A 16,155-nucleotide genomic window follows, 5' to 3' on the forward strand; every position below is an offset into this window, starting at 1 on the left:
GCTTCGAATGAGGTGTTGATTTTTTGCAACTGTTTCGGCACTTCAATGAAGACTCTGTGGAGATGTGCCAATTGTGAAACTGTTTCTTCCTGCAGTGCAATCATCCTTTCCAGCACTGTCATGAAGTCAGAATGGCGACGATTTTCTGCTTCCACAATTTTTCCCTCAGAAGCTACAATTGCATCGTATGTCGTATTTGCTGGACGATTTGCCGGTAAAACAGTTTCAATTGGAACGTCTTCATGGTCACTTGCTTCTATTTGTGTGTGTATGGCGGTGGCGTCATCATCATCATCATCATAATCCTCTTCATCATGTTCTACAAATAAATGTACAAATTATTAAATGTCATGTTAATCTCTGCTGTGTTACTATGTAATTGTACTGTGTCATAAGTAACAACTAACATGTTTCCATACGTTTTATAACCTCACATTAAAAACTACCTTGACTTAAGAATAATGTTTGGACTCAGTATGAAATATGAGTGAATGAAAACTTGCTGTAAACTCAAAACTCCTACATGATAGTTAACATCACTAACACAATACAAGTTGCCTTACACTTCATTTTCACTGACACTAAGTAATCCTATTTAAAGAAGATGTGCAAAACAAATAATGAACATGACAACATAACATAGAGAAGAGCACATATTATATGGCCACCAACTGATACACTCACCTTCTAGGTGTGTTGAGCTGGCTGACCCAGGTGAAGACACTTGTTCAGTCTCAGGTGACACATGTCCTTCAGGGGCAACTATATATAACAATAACATAAGTTTTACATTTACATGTGTAAATATTGAACAAACAGTTATTGTATGTTCTGTATTTATGAGTATCTAACAGCATCATTTCCTTAACCCAAAATGTGTGTGTGAAAGTGAACATAAATAGTTGTAATAACAATGTACATGCCTGTGTACTTAGAACTTTTGAGTTCCCTAACATACAACATACTATGGTTCTGCAGTAATGCGTGAGGAAAAATACATTAAATTTGTACATAAAAATCATATGTTGTGTAGTGATATCAGTATCATAATGTACATAACTATCATGAGATGACCATTCACAATGGTTATCATGAAGGTGGTCATATTGCAAAAAGTGTTGTTTTTGGTAGAGGATATGTGTGGTACATTAATATAAGATGTGGCACACATGAATGTGGCTGTGACTAAACAAGACAAGACATGCAGTGTGTGATAATGTGTCGTTGATAGTAGTTCAACTATAGATATGAGTGAACTAATGTGTGACGTACGGTTTGATAAGTAATGAGTTGTTGGGGCATTTAGTAGCTAAAGTGAAGCTTTCAAATGAGTGTGATTAACTTCAGTTGTGCTAGTGAGGTTGTAAGAACGGTTTTCCCTTCCCCAAAAAGCCTAATGAGCCACACCTTTCAATTACTTGAAACAGGTGAAAATGGTGTGAACTAAGTTGCCCCTAAAATGAGGCTGTAATTAGTGTGTGTGCTGAACCCCACCCCCTCTGTTGAAGTGTATGCTGTGATGAGATATTAATTGCAGCTGCTTTAACACAATGGTAGATGAGCTAAATAGTCGTGTGCAGTTTTGAAGTTATGAAAACAATGACATAAAATATGATACGTGTGCCTCATTATGCTGTCTGTATATGACTTAAAGCAAAAATGGACCTTTTCATAAACAACTATAGATGTGTTAGTGCAAGTGATGTTTGTAGGCCGTTGCATGCAATATATTTGATGCATGCTTAAAATAGGCAGTAATGTCATGTTTGTCGGAGTAAAATAAATAAATACACAATAATATTCTACATATTTCTGTTCTGTACCTGTAGCTAGTAATAATTTCTGATTAACATGTGTTACACATGTGTACTACCCTGTTGTTCCCCATCTTCGCCCACCATCAATTGCTTCCACTGCAGCAATGCATTTTGGGAATTCACATGTAAATGAGCACGCAATGGCACGTGCTATATTAGTTACTGCTTTTAGTAGGACTACAACATATATGTCTATTTAGATATATATATATATATACAGAATCAGACATATACATATATAGATGCAGGTATGCTTATATTGTGAAGACAGTATAAAAAGCAGTGTAACTATGCAAAATAACTGTAAGCAACGACACGCCTAGTACAGTAATATTTCTCACCTGGTGGAAATTGTGAGGGGTAAATTCCTATATCACGGTCACCAGGTAAGCCTTCCACGACGACGGGAAGTAATTTTGCCCGAAGCAGCTCCTCCAATGGACTTAATATGAGACGTTGTGGTGTGGGCCCACCTCCAGTGCCAGTAGCATGCACGCGTTGGTGTTGTATTTTCTTTTTCAATTTGGACCTAATATCATCAAATCTCTTGTGACAATTCCGCTTGTCCCTCACATGATTCCCACACGCATTGACACCAATGACTATTGTGTCCCACATTTCTTTTCTGCTTGCTGAACTTGTCCGCCCTTGAAAAACATATCAAATATATGAGGTAAATGAATAATAATATAAGCACCAGTTTCCTACACTGCTAGCTGTTCCAAGAGATAGCAAACATGCTGTTTTATGTGTAATATGTGAAGCACATGAGCATTCACTACTAAACCTATACATGTAAGCAAGGTTGCATTCATATTGTATGCAGTTATGGCAAATTGACCGCCTGTGTTTAGTTGTCCTTGTAAGGCATGCTAAAAAGCTGTGTTTCCAGACTAATTAACATAGAAAGATATTGTGAAGCCATATTTGCATATGAACAAAACTCAGATGACCTAGGATCACATGTATTTGAATAATAAATGTAAATGTACACTTACCTAGTAAATGTCCATATATACTGTCATAGTGCTCCAGAATGCCAGTGACAAGAGCTGTATTTTCCTGGTCATTGAAGCGAGGATTACGTGGCTTCTCCACACGTTTCTTCCGAGCAGGTTTAGGGTCAGAGCTTGGCTGGTGCTGACTGGACTCTCCTTCTTCCAATGGAAGAGCCTCCAAAAGCTGCCCACCAGCAAGCACGCCACCACCATCCACCCCATCAGCAACTGCGCCACCAGCAGCACTCCCAGCACCAGCACTCCCACTCCTAGCACCAGCACTCACACTCCTAGCACCAGCACTCCCACTCCTAGCACCAGCACTCACACTCCTAGCACCAGCACTCACACTCCTAGCACCAGCACTCCCAGCACCAGCACTCCCACTCCCAGCAACAGCACTCCCACTCCCAGCACCAGCACTCCCACTCCCAGCAACAGCACTCCCACTCCCAGCAACAGCACTCCCACTCCCAGCAACAGCACTCCCACTCCCAGCAACAGCACTCCCACTCCCAGCAACACCACTCGCAGCACCAGCACTCCCACTCCCTGCAACACCACTCTCACTCTCAGCAACATCACTCCCCTGAACAGTACGTTCACTCCGACGCGTACTCCCACGAGTAGCACTCCCACTCCCACCAGCATCACTCTTCCCAAGCTTTGCGGGCATACTTCCAGCACTCACAAAAAACAGACAAGAAATGTACAGCCAATCACACGAAACACTTCCACATATAAAACAAGACAAAGATGTAAACAAAACAACAATGGACAAAGCTCACCCAATACACAACAAGTCTCTCAGTCAATATGCAAATCTTCAAACAGCCAGCTCTGTGCGTCTCTCTCTCTCTCACTCCCAACAACACAGAGAATGATTAGCAGTACACGTTGCCTTTAAATATGGCGCGCAATCCAAAACATGCTTGTTTCGCCTGATTCAGCAAGATTTGTGATTGGGCAACCTAACAGCACCCCGCCACGCACGCCGATACACCTGTGTGTGATCGGCTAATCATCGTGAGAGTGGGCGGATTTGTTTTCGGGTTGATTTTGAATGTATTCGGCACTTACTGCATACGGAGAGGAAAAAACGCCAATAACATGACTAATCGGTAAGATTGCCGATTTCACATAATCGACGCTTACTGCATGAGGCCCTAAGTCCTGACTTTTGTGGCCAAGTTCTCAAAATCGAACTAGTGGTGGAGGTCAAAATTTTCTGCCGGAATTAGTTCCAGGGGATTCAGGACTAGGTCCCGGTCAGGATTTTCTGCTGGATTTCTGTCCAGGACATATGTTCTGGGTAAGCCCATACAAGCGGACACCCTGCACCTAGGTAAGGTACATCTAATTCCCCAGACCACATTAAGTGTGTATATGTCTGTATTTTGTATTTCTGTGTTGTTCCGAGGTCTTCGCCTAATAAACCTCATTTTATTTCACTGCCTTGGTTTGCCTATTAACTGATCCCTTAAATATAAATGGTGTTAAGAGTCCTGGTCTACTGTGACACATTGGGAACTCCTAAAACCCTCGATGCAACTATCGCTATTTAGGGATACTCCATTTGTAGGAAAGACAGGTACTAGAGCGGTGGTGGTGTGTTATTTTATATTGCAGACGCCATACAATTTAGGCTGCTAAATTTCCCTGCAGAAGTGTAGAGAGTTTCAGGGCACTCACACAGTATCCACAATTCCAATCCAAAAAAGATGGACCACTCCTTGAGAAAGCGCAACACTTGCGTGAAACGCGTGGGAGGACTGTTCCCTATTGAACACCTTTTACTAATGTTCTAATAAAGCCTTTTTTAGTTCCTGATTACCTGGGTACCCCATCTTTTTTTCATTGGAATTGTGGATACTGTGTGAGTACCCTGAAACTCTCTACACTACTGCCTGTTACTTTCTACTTTTGGCAGCACCCGGAGGGGAGATGCGGAAGTTCCTTTGGAATCGTGGACGTGCGGCATGGATCGTGTAACGCTGTGCTCACCACAAACAAGTACTGAGATGGGAATAGGTAATAAACACCAGCCACAGGCACGGGGCCACGTCTGGAGTGTAGGTAGTCTTGGTAGCTGAGTCTAGGGTGGAGAGGTCAGGGTTGTCTTTATACTTGCCGAGGTCAGAGTAGGAGAGGTCCAGAACGTAGAAGGTACTATAGCCGAGGTCAGGTCTGGAGAGAGTTGGATAGTTGAGGTGCAATGCCGTGGTTAGGTTTGGAGAAGTGCTGAGGGTCAGGGATAGCCGAGTTCAGAAAACCAGAGAGACATAAGGTCCAAAAGGAATCCGGGCCGGTACACAGGAGATCAATCTATAAGGTAAGGGAACGGAACAGGAATAAGGCAAGGTAGAAGAGGTTAACATAGAGCTACAAGAATCTATGCTCAGCCAATGTGCCAGTGGCACAACTGAGCATATATAGGCAGGACGAGTCAATCCCCAAGGGAGGTGGAGTGGAGGCATGGCTTCCGTGGAAGCCTGAGATAGGCTGGGTCAGAGAAGCAGATGCAGCTGTTAGAGCTGTTGATACTTGTTGCCACGGAGCTTGGGAGACAAGTGCGTGCGCTGTTCAATCCGGAGGCGGTGGGTGACATCATCGCTGCACGCATCCACGCTGCGTGAACCAGAGATGGAGTTCGGCCGGCAGATACGCCATGCGTGAGCGGGAGCGTGCGAGAGGATGAGCGGGGGCGAGGTACAGCCGTAATCCTTACAGATCCTTACTGGTGGCGGGACTTCGGGTCAGATGTGAGTGCTCGACAATGAGGTAAGAAGATTTTCAATACCTCCATTGCCTCATACCCAGTCACTTGAACGAAGCCGCACACTACCACCGAGATCTCACTCATGTCACTCTCTACGCTGAAGCGACTTCTACCTTGTTTTCCTGATGATGATCTCTGCTCGTGACCGCGACCTCCGCTCCTGTGCCACCTGCCCTGACCCTGGCTTGTCTACCGATTATCTTGCCTTCTCCAGTCCTGACCCCGCTACGTTTGACCACGGAATTCGCAACACGGATCCGGCTTTGTGGTCTAAGGTCGGTGTATATCTATCCCCACCTCAGGCCTGTGGTCCGGTCCAGGTTTGTGGTGAGCATAACCGTTGCACAAGCCCATTGTAATTGAAATCCCCAAGAACTAACAGCTCACACTTCTCATGCAGAAAGGAAATTAAGCCAAGAAACGGGATGATATCAGTCAGGGATTGTAGTTTTGGGGGCGGTAGATGCCAGCAATGGCTTAGAAAAAGGGAGGCAGATTTTGACAACTAGGATTTCAAAACGAGGGTGGGCTTGGGGGGAAATTAAGCACTGTGGAGTATGCTGTTTTAGCTTGGCTCGGTATATGTGGATAAGGGGGAGGGCCAGTGTAAGGTCCGCCGGGGGAAATCACTGTCCTGGCGCATCTCGCACTGCGGCTAAGCTCTGACATGAGTCTTTAAACTGGTTTCACTCCTACCTATCAGGTAGATCCCAACATGTGTCTATCTCGGGCTCTAACTCCAACCCCTTGGAGAACACCTGCGTTGTGCCGAAAAGCTCTGTTCTGGGGCCCCTACACTTTTCAGTAGTTTTCATCAATGATCTTCCTACAGCTTTTAACTGAGCTTTAATACATGTGTATGCGAATGACACAATGTTATACAGTATGCACACAGCCCAAGACTCTCCAATCTTGGACACATACTTCAATCTGACTTTTTAAGACTTGAAAATTGGACTTCCCAAAACAAACTTTTTTTTAAACACTGACAAGACTGTAACAATGGCATTTGGAACCAAAGCTACATTTCTAAAGCTTCCAATGAATGAGCTTCAGATCAGAACCAACGCTAATACCATCCTAGCCCATTACTAGCTTTAAATATTTGGGCAGATAGTTTGACTCACATTTAACATTTGGGATGCACATTGATACCATGACATCCAAAACCTATGCCAAACTAGGTGTAGTTTATATGAACAAATCCTCCCTAAGTCTGCTGGCCAGAAAGCGTATTGCACAACAGATGCTAATGCCAATTTTAGACTATGAGGACATAAAGTAGTATATGGCAAAAAAAAACAAACTCACCTTAGAAAAATTGATACCCTCTACAATTCAATATGCCAATTTGACTGCAACTCACATCACACATCACTACAACACACATCATTGCGAAATGCTCAAAGAACTACATTCACTTAATGTAACTATGTATTTGTAACCATGTATTTGTCATCATGACTCTATGCCCTGACATACTTGAAAACGAGAGGTAACTCTCAATGTACGGTGTACTTCCTGTTAAAACATTTTGTAAACAAATAAAACTCAACTCTGTCTATACGAAATCAGCATTTCATGGGAATACATTCCTACCATTATTCTGCAACTGAATGTGTTCTATACAAAGCCACAGAATTACCTACCATTCCAACCTTCTAATATAAACAGGTATCTTTATATGTGCTACAGCAGATATCTCTATACATCTCCCCTCTATGGTTTAATGATATTTACCAATGTATATAATTCCAGTGAGTTCATACATTAGGCCTACTAAATGTTTTCATTAGAAGAATTTCTTCATCAGTTCAATTGTTTATTTGTACACAAGGGACAGATTAAAATATTGAAATACCTGTCTGTGAATTGGATATTACATTGTATGTCAATGAAACATTAACTCTCTCTTTTTCTTTCAGTTAAAGCTTGAAGGACGGAAATAAATCAACAGTTTTGAAACATTCCAAAACTATTCTTCCTGCTCCTCTGTTCATTATTTTAGTTCTAGAAATTGCTGGCTGATTGCTGCCATTGTTTGTACTACGCTCAAGCTGTGAAATCCCATTCCTTTGCCTCTTCTAATTTTGGGTTCGCCTGTTCAGGTGTTTAATAAACTGTTGATTCCCATTCTGTCTGAGTTGTAATATTTTTGGTGCTCTGTTATTGCAGTCCTGTAAGCCAAAATACTTTCCGTTTGTGACTTTTAGCCACAATGTAACATATTTATCCTCCGTTGTGATCTGCATATTGAGAGATAGATAAAGTGTAAAAAGGAATCAATTTACAAAAGAAATAAAACAACTCTAGTTTGAATATGTTTCCTTTTCATTATTTGTGTGATTTGTACTTTAGTCTTAAGAAAGTTATTTGAGACCGCGCTGATCAGGAGCTTCCTCGTTCTTTGTGGTTAAGACGGGTCTGAGTCAAAGTTTTAGCAGTGGGGCAACAGAGGAAAGGGTGTATCTTTGTAATATTGCGGAGGAAAAAGACCCCCTCTCATGCTCCCCTCCCTCTCGTGCTTCCCCCCCTTCTCATGCTCCCCTCCCTCTCGTGCTCCCACCCTCTCGTGCCCACCCTCTTCTCGTGCTCTCCCCCATCCTCTCGTGCTCCCCCCCTCTCGTGCTCCCCCCCATTTCAGAGGCGTGGGGCATTCAGTGAGAGGTTTAAGGTGGGAGAGTGCTTTAGATACAAAGGGGGTAGAGAGAAGACATCCTTGAGCAGAACACAAGAGTCGGGATGGTGTATAGTGAGAAATTAGGGCTGAGATGTAAGGAGGGGCAGAAGAGTGTAAGGGCTGGGACCCGCTGCGCCCGGTGGCGCGGGCGGCCGATGAGCGTTCCCCACCAGCAGGGGAATCCTTCCGAGCAGGTCCCAGTCCCCCCTCGCTGCACGGCTCACTATGCACTGTGACACGTCAGCCGCCAGGGGATGCAAGAAAATTGTGATCCCGAGCGGTGACGCGTCACGTGGTGCGCTGATGAGCCAATCAGCGGCGGGAGCGGGAGCTGTCATCAGGCAGCTTCCTACACAAGGTAGTGTGTGTGTGTGTCGTTTGTGTCAGAAGGGGGAGGGAGCTGCTTACCTTACAGCAGCCCGCAGCAGCTCCCTCCTGCAGCCCGAGCCCGTGGAGGGAGGGGGGGGGGGGAGTAGCAGGTCCCTCCGCTCAAACCACGCCCAACCTCCCATATCGCGGTCTGTGTCTGTCAGCGCCCCGCCTGTCTGCAGTGCGGGCGCGCTGACTGAGGGAGCGGGGTCTTAGCCTAAAGCTTTAAAAGTGAGGAGGAGAGTTGAGTGTGGGATACGGGATTTGATCGGAAGCCAGGAGAGGGATTTCAGCAGGGGAGACGCTGAGACAGATTTAGGAAAGAGTAGAGTGATTCTGGCAGCAGCATTTAGGATAGATTGTAGGGGAGAAAGGTGAGGGGAAGGAAGGCAGGACAGGGTGAGGGGTTCCTTGTATTATAGAGGGGCCAGAAGAATGGGTTGCTAGGCAACAGGCTGAGAAGCCAAATAGAACTTACACAGTAACTCAAACGTATACCAAACAGTAACTGCCGCCATAGGGCAAAGGAAACACCCATACAGGGGACAGAACCATCAATATCCATACAGCCCTTCTATACCCATTTAAACACCTCAGGGGTGGAGATCAGGAGTCTCACCTGTCATGTATGTATATCTTTATTAGTATAGTGCCGTCCATGTACACAGCGCTTTGCATCAGTAATACACCTGACATTATAGGAGGCATAATAGGAATAAACGCATTATGTAGAGCTTACACTCTAAGTGGTAAGTACGGGGAACTTACAGAGACAGTAGGAGGGGGTTATGGTAATTGCGTCTGCCAGGGGTCCAGGTAAATTCATTTATATTTATTTATAAAATGATTTGCCAGGAAATAATACATTGAGAGTTGCACAGGGTTATGTTGACAATACATTGTTGGTTAGGTTATATGAACAAAGGTTATAAGTTATACCTACAGACATGTCATGTTCAGTTAGAGATAATATATGTTATGGGTGTACTGTATATACTAGTTGCAGACACCATTAAAATGTGAGGCAGCTGAAGTCTTGAAAGAACTTTGACTGGAGAGGTACAGTATCAGCCAACTGAGCTACCCATATGCTTCATTAAAGAGGTGTGTTTTAATTGGGCCTTAAAGGTGGAGAGACAGGGTGCCAGTCGGATATTGAGAAGGACATTCCACAGGTGTGGAGCAGTAAGTAAGGGGTTTTAGGCGAGAGAGGGCTTTAGATACAAAAGGGTTAAAGAGAAGGCATCCCTGAGCAGAACACAAGAGTCGGGCAGGTGTAAAGTGAGAAATTAGGGCTGAGATGTAAGGAGGGGCAGAGGAGGGTAAAGCCTTAAAAGTGGGGAGGAGAATTTTGAAAGTAATACAGGATTTGATAGGAAGTCAGGTGAGGGATTTCAGCAGGAGAGACGCTGGGATAGATTTAGGAAAGAGTAAAGTGATTCTAGCAGCAGCGTTTAGGATACATTGTAGGGTAGACAGGTGAAAGGCAGGAAGGCCGGAGAGTAGAAGGTTACAATAGTCGAGACGGGAGAGGAAGAGGGCCTGCGTTAGAGTTTCAGCAGTAGAGTGACCGGGGAAATACAAGTTATTTTATTCCCCTGGGAATGTAGTGGATGCACGGAATGACCTCCCAGCATAGTATATGGATGCAAACCCATTTTAACAAAGAAGCATTACAATCCTAACTAGTTATGAATAGAGAATAATATGCAAACAGCCCATTTACAGTGACTTGGGGAGAACGTGAAGGGTCCCAGTTTTAAATACATTTTCATGTGTTTATGGCTGTGTACAAAATAATGAAAGGAAAATATCACCTTGAAATGAAACCCCAACATGTGTGGCTGATCAGTTCTAAACCATCATATTCACAACAATATGCTCCTGTGAATGATTGCTGGTGCGGGTGTTTCCCGTCTAGCGTACATCAGTGAAATAGATTTCTCTACCTTTGTTAGATTCTGCAATAATGCTGAAAAGGCTCTGACAGTTTCTAAGGTAGGTAAAAGGAGAAGGAGAAATTGTATGTAAACAGATTGTCCAGGTAGCACACAGTACATATATTATATTGCAACTAGATCAATAGGTATGAATTATCAATGAAAAATGTTATGTCCTAATATCTACCCTTCATTAAATTTCAAAGCATTGTGACTATATACTAACACAATGTTTTTAATTGTTTATTAAGTTAAAATGGTAGGGCTAAAATAAGTACAAACCTTAATACAATGTGTGTGGTATTTATCATGGTTGTTATGGTAAAATACTGTACCAGAATGTTCAAATACGCTTCTTAGTCTTAAACCCATTGTGAGACAAGCACATAAAATAATTATTGTTTAATAAAGAATGAATTGAATGCGTGATAGTGACACAAGGCGCTTACAACAATATAATTACTAAAATAAATAATGTGATGTACAAGTGCAATGAGAAGAATGGTAAATACTGATAACCAGCTCAAACCCTCTGGTGGATCCCGTCTTCACTGGCTCCAAAAACAAAAATATTAATAAAAAATTAATACATACACTTTTTGTCCAGGTTTTCAAAGAAAATCTATAAGAGAAAATTGTATTAGATCATACAGTTATGTACATAAAACATACCATTACTTATAGACATGTGAAATCCACAAGTCCTATTTAGAAGGCCCAATGTAAGCACTTGTTTAATTAGAAATGTTTAAATGTAACAAGCAGTAAGAGAACGATATTCTATACATTCAGCTCTATTGAGGAGATTGTACAGGTCTGTCTTCTTATAGGAGAACAGATCTATCAAATCATCCCTTGGAGACATCAGCTTGAACTTGTTGCTGAATCTGTATTATGGAGCGCTCAAAAATATTAGTGTGCAAAATGTCTAAAGTTAATTACCTGCAGAGGTAACCCCATGCTACAGTGTATCAGGGAGGCTAAGAGGGTGAGGGACATTGTGACCTCCATCCTGCAGAGGTGTAGAGAGCCTGAGATGTCCTGTGAAGATTTGAGGGTCCTCTCTTCCTCTTGCTTGTGCTGGAAACCAACCAGACATGAGCCTTCTATTCACAATTTGGGCAGTGTCCCAACCAATCAGCTGCCAGAGGGAAAGCTGACATGACACAAGGTGAAGAATCATTGGGGCATATCTCAGGGGTATGAAGAGGGGAGGGTCAGCTGACCTGTCATCAAATCATTTGGGATTAATAATAATTGTTTTGTTAGCACAATAATTAGGACATGTCATATTTTTTTTTTTTAAACCAGAACATTGCAATTTTCCACTAGCAACATCCAAGAGTCCCATCCATGACCCAGAATTACTGTACTCATTAAATTCATCCAAGGGAGAGACCTTTTGCCACCTGGAAAACTTGTGCTACAACTAAAGTATTAAACAAGTATCACAGAAGCGCAATTAAATCAGTGTGAGGACACAGATTTTACTGATGGTGTCAGTCGCACAGATTTTTGGCATAAGGGTCTCAGACTTCAATGGATTCTCACTGATAAAATTCAGCACTTTCCCATTACAACACCATTCTTTAGTCCAGAACCTGAACATGCAGGTGGGCATCTCTGAGGATAGTAGTGCTAAGTATCACTGCTGTTTTATTGAGAAACTTAAATACAATATACCCTACCCCCCAAATACATACCAACCCCCTCACCACAAATACATAACAAACCCCCCACCCCCAAATACATACCAAACCCCTACCCCCCAAATACATGCCAAGCCCCCACCCTGTCAAAAGCATACCCTGACCCCCCCAAATACATACCAAACTCCCACCCCCAAATACATACCAAACCCCCCAAATACATACCAAACCCCCCACCCCCAAATACATGCCAAGCCCCCACCCCCCCAAATACATGCCAAGCCCCCACCCAGTCAAATACATACCCCGACCCCCCAAATATATACCAAACCCCCATCCTCCCAAATACAATTAAAAAACTCCCCCAAATACATATATAAAAAACACCCCCAACTACATATATAAAAAAAACACCCCCCAAATACATATAAACCCCACCCCAAATAGATATAAAACACCCCCACCCCCAGATACATACAAAAAACTCCCCATCCCCCCAAATACATATAAAAAACACCCCCCAAAGAAATATATATATATATATATATATATATATATATATATAAATATATATATATATGTAGAGGTATCAGTACCGTGTTAGCCGAGCTTCAATAATCAAAAAATAAATAGACGATACCGTTCTGTGGCTAACGAAATGCTTTTATTTGTGCGAGCTCTCGGGATACACTGATCTCTTCTTCCGGCGATGTTACAATGAATGAAGCAAGCAAAGGGTATACTTAAAAACAGTGTCTCTTGGAATGTTATCTGTGTTCGTCCCTCCCCCGTGTGTGGATGTGATTTATGGCTAGAGGTGTTAAATGGTTCCTGAAAGTTAGTGATGTAAGAGTGTGTGTATCTGTGTGAATATAAATGAATGGAGAGCCCACAGTGTATACAGTGCTTTACAAAAGGTGTGTGTGGAGTGTATATATATATATATATATAAACACCCCCTACCCCCAAATTCATATAAAATAAAACCCCACCCCCAAATACATTAGAAAAACACCCCCAAAATACATCTATAAAAAACCCACCACAGAAATACATTAAAAAAAACACCCCCCAAATATATGTAGTACCCTGCTATATTTCCATAGCCTGGCATAGCAGACAGAGCTAGGGTTAATAGTTTATCCTGGTGAAGTCACATCCCCTCATGTTGCAACTATTGTAGCAACTCACAGGCAGTCTGGACTTGTGAGCTGCTGGGACCACATAACAGGATGAGGGCCTAGGTACAGTTTGGTTCTGCCCAATCATTGCAGCGTTACACATTGTAATTGGGGGTTTCTACTGAAATCCCGTTATCTGTGACACACACACCTGTGTCCCTCCCATTTTCTTGGTTCCGCACATTTCATTTCCTAAAGTTGGCCTAGGTACACACAACCTAATGATTAACCGTGCCCCCTGGCCATTTCTCACGTAACGTTCCTGGTACCTGATTGGATGAAGCTTATTCGCTTCTTGCAATTTTAGGACTTTTTGGGGAGACTGTAAAGCAGAGAAATTAGGACTGAGCTGAAGCTGCAAAACTGACCATGGACTTCGAAACTACAGCTGTTGTCTTGCTGAGTATACTACAAGTAACAGGGGCAATTCCTCCTGGGGTAATTAAACTTAATCTCTATTCTCTTATAACCTGTGTTTAGTTTTGTTGTAGATTTAATCCAGGTAGCTAAATTGGGGTCCCTTTCACCATGGGTGCACAAACTGGGGTGCGCGAGATATTTTGGCGGGCCGCAGGCGGTTACAGAGGCCCCGCGCTCTTCCCCAAAGCATTTTAATTATATGCCGGGGTACCGCGCGAGGCCTCTGTAACTCACGTACCTTGATTCAGACGGCTTCGGCCTATGTGTTGCCATGGCAATCCTGCATCAAATGATGTCACGTCACACGACCCTGCGGTGCCATTTTACGCTTTATTCAAGGTAAGGGGGAGGGCGGGGAAAGAGTTTGAGATGCAGTGGGGAGAGAAGTGGGGGGGAGAGAAGTTTGAGATACAGTGGGGAAAGAGAGACGACCTTAGGATATGAACGGGGTTCATCTGCTTCAAATGCAGTGTTCTCCTTACTACTAAGATACTCCTCCAGCCCCAATCTTACTCCTAAACCCTCAGCGCTGAAAGGGCATGAAACGCATTGCAGCTCCTATCTACACTAAAGAGTTCCCTGCTTCATCCCCAGAGTGCTTGGCCCATTTCCTGGGACACCTTCTGTGGAAAGAGGAGAAAACACATTAAGCTTTGCCTTCCTTGTCAGTTTGGTAATGATGCCCATTGCAGATAATCTCCCCAAGTCAGTTTGCAGAATACATATAGAATCCCCCATGTTATGTGATGTAAGGATGTGGATATCCAGGGACTTTGTGTTTACACATCTTTAAATACTTTAATAACAATTAAAAACTCCAACTTTACTTTCTTTCAGCTCAGTGGGGAGGACTACAATGGTAAGCAAGTTTATTTTCTCTATGTAACAGATTTTCTGGCTAAGTGGACCCACCGAATCTCACATTGGCCCCTGTGGTCTAACCAGTCCCCATTACATGGTCGTGTCTGGTGGTGCACCCATTGGCAACAGGACTCCTGAGTCTCACGCATGATGGTGTTTGGGGAATGTCAGCCCAGACAGGCAGCTGAGGTAGTGTACGTGAGTCCTACCTACATACAGTGCAGCGCCTCCACCTCATCAGGATCTCTGTGTCCACAGGGAGATGGTCCTGATGAGGAACTCCTTCTTGGTGGTGCCTTCCGCTGGAGAGTAACTTCAGTCTCACACAGTGGGGTTATCTTGAAACAGGGCATCTTTATTGATTGGTGGGCTAACTGCCCCTCACAGCTAGCAACTCAGCCGCTCATCATGGCTGTACTTCCCTTTGAAAGGTCTGCCCTCCTAATGAAGTGGGATCACCTCTCCCCTCAGGGAGATCACCGTCTGTGCCAGGTCCCTGGACACAGTGTAGGCTCAGCCAGCCTTGCTGCTGCTGTTCTTAGGTTTAACTTCACCACTGATCAACACCTTGACCTTCACTCTGAACTTGGTCAAGTAGTACACACTAACTTTGGGCAGTGCAGTGCCTTATATACCTCAGGATACAGGCACATCTCTGACGTCACTAACGGTGGACTCAGAGCATGTTACCACTCCCCTTAAATACATATGACACCTCACCAGGGTGTGAGGGCAAACCTCCATGATTGATGCTGGCAATCCTGCAATTTACCAGGTTTACTGCCAGCATGAGAGAGAACTGTATGCCATTTTACAGCATGGCTACATCTATAACTAGTGCTTATTTGAAGCAAGTACTTTTTGTCATTAATACTTAAGCTTTTGGTCGACGTGACACCTTTTAATCATTGCCATGTTAAATGTATGTTAACCATACATATCCTATAGGGGAGTTGTAAATATGTAACTCCTTCAGTGCTGGTGGGGGCAGCTAAATGGTGTCTAAAGAGTTGGAAGGTGGTATACTGTGTTATACATGTTATCATTATACAGTGCAGCATTTTCATCTTGCATGGCAGGTAGAAAGAATTTCCCCTGAAAGGTAGGGATGATAAAAAAAATCCTTCTGTCGCCTTCATTTCTGTAATAGAATATAAACTGCTGCTCAGCAAATATGTGTGTGGGATGAAAGGTACGTGAATATCTTTCATTCATCTTTTTCTGCACAGAATCCAGTTGAGACAAGTTCGGTAAATAATGTCCCCAAAGCACTCGCTGATTCTGAGAACGGTAAATAAGAGAAACCAAATAACTCCTCTTCCTTAATGTTACTGTAACGGGTATTCCCCCACCCAATAGCATATAGTACACTGGCGACACACTTTATTCGAGCTTGGCTAGTCCCACGAATTCGGGTATACCCGGGTGTATTGAGGTTTGTGACTGTTTTCTGCCCGAGTA

General features: G+C 43.4%; 2 protein-coding genes and 1 long non-coding RNA gene across 13 annotated transcripts in view; 2 read left to right on the plus strand and 1 right to left on the minus strand.

Moving 5' to 3' along the window:
- Window positions 1–7,871, plus strand: part of LOC142464109 (embryonic protein UVS.2-like) — a 28,879-nt gene extending 21,008 nt beyond the window's left edge. For all 3 annotated transcript variants that reach the window (XR_012787597.1, XR_012787598.1, XM_075567270.1), the window contains one exon: window positions 7,520–7,871. Coding sequence is in view for 1 of the 3 variants with exons in the window: in XM_075567270.1 (XP_075423385.1) it covers window positions 7,520–7,530 (11 nt within the window). In the remaining 2 variants the exon portion in view is untranslated. The remainder of the gene's footprint in view (window positions 1–7,519) is intronic.
- Window positions 7,519–9,071, minus strand: LOC142464111 (uncharacterized). The gene is made up of 2 exons (XR_012787600.1): window positions 8,683–9,071; window positions 7,519–7,840 (listed from the first exon to the last, which is right to left on the minus strand). It is a non-coding gene; the product is annotated as an uncharacterized LOC142464111 (long non-coding RNA).
- LOC142464108 (embryonic protein UVS.2-like) overlaps window positions 8,915–16,155 on the plus strand; it is a 68,304-nt gene continuing 61,063 nt past the window's right edge. For 2 of the 9 annotated variants that reach the window (XR_012787590.1, XM_075567266.1), the window contains exons 1-4: window positions 8,915–9,269; window positions 10,602–10,641; window positions 13,721–13,851; window positions 14,671–14,692. The gene's annotated coding sequence lies outside the window, so the exon portion shown is untranslated. Of the gene's footprint in view, window positions 9,270–10,601; window positions 10,642–13,720; window positions 13,852–14,670; window positions 14,693–15,923; window positions 15,985–16,155 lie in introns of all 9 variants that reach the window. The other 7 variants (XR_012787594.1, XR_012787595.1, XR_012787593.1 and 4 more) reach the window with 6 other exon arrangements.

Source organism: Ascaphus truei, chromosome 12, assembly GCF_040206685.1.
Source record: "Ascaphus truei isolate aAscTru1 chromosome 12, aAscTru1.hap1, whole genome shotgun sequence".
Classification (NCBI taxonomy): domain Eukaryota; kingdom Metazoa; phylum Chordata; class Amphibia; order Anura; family Ascaphidae; genus Ascaphus; species Ascaphus truei.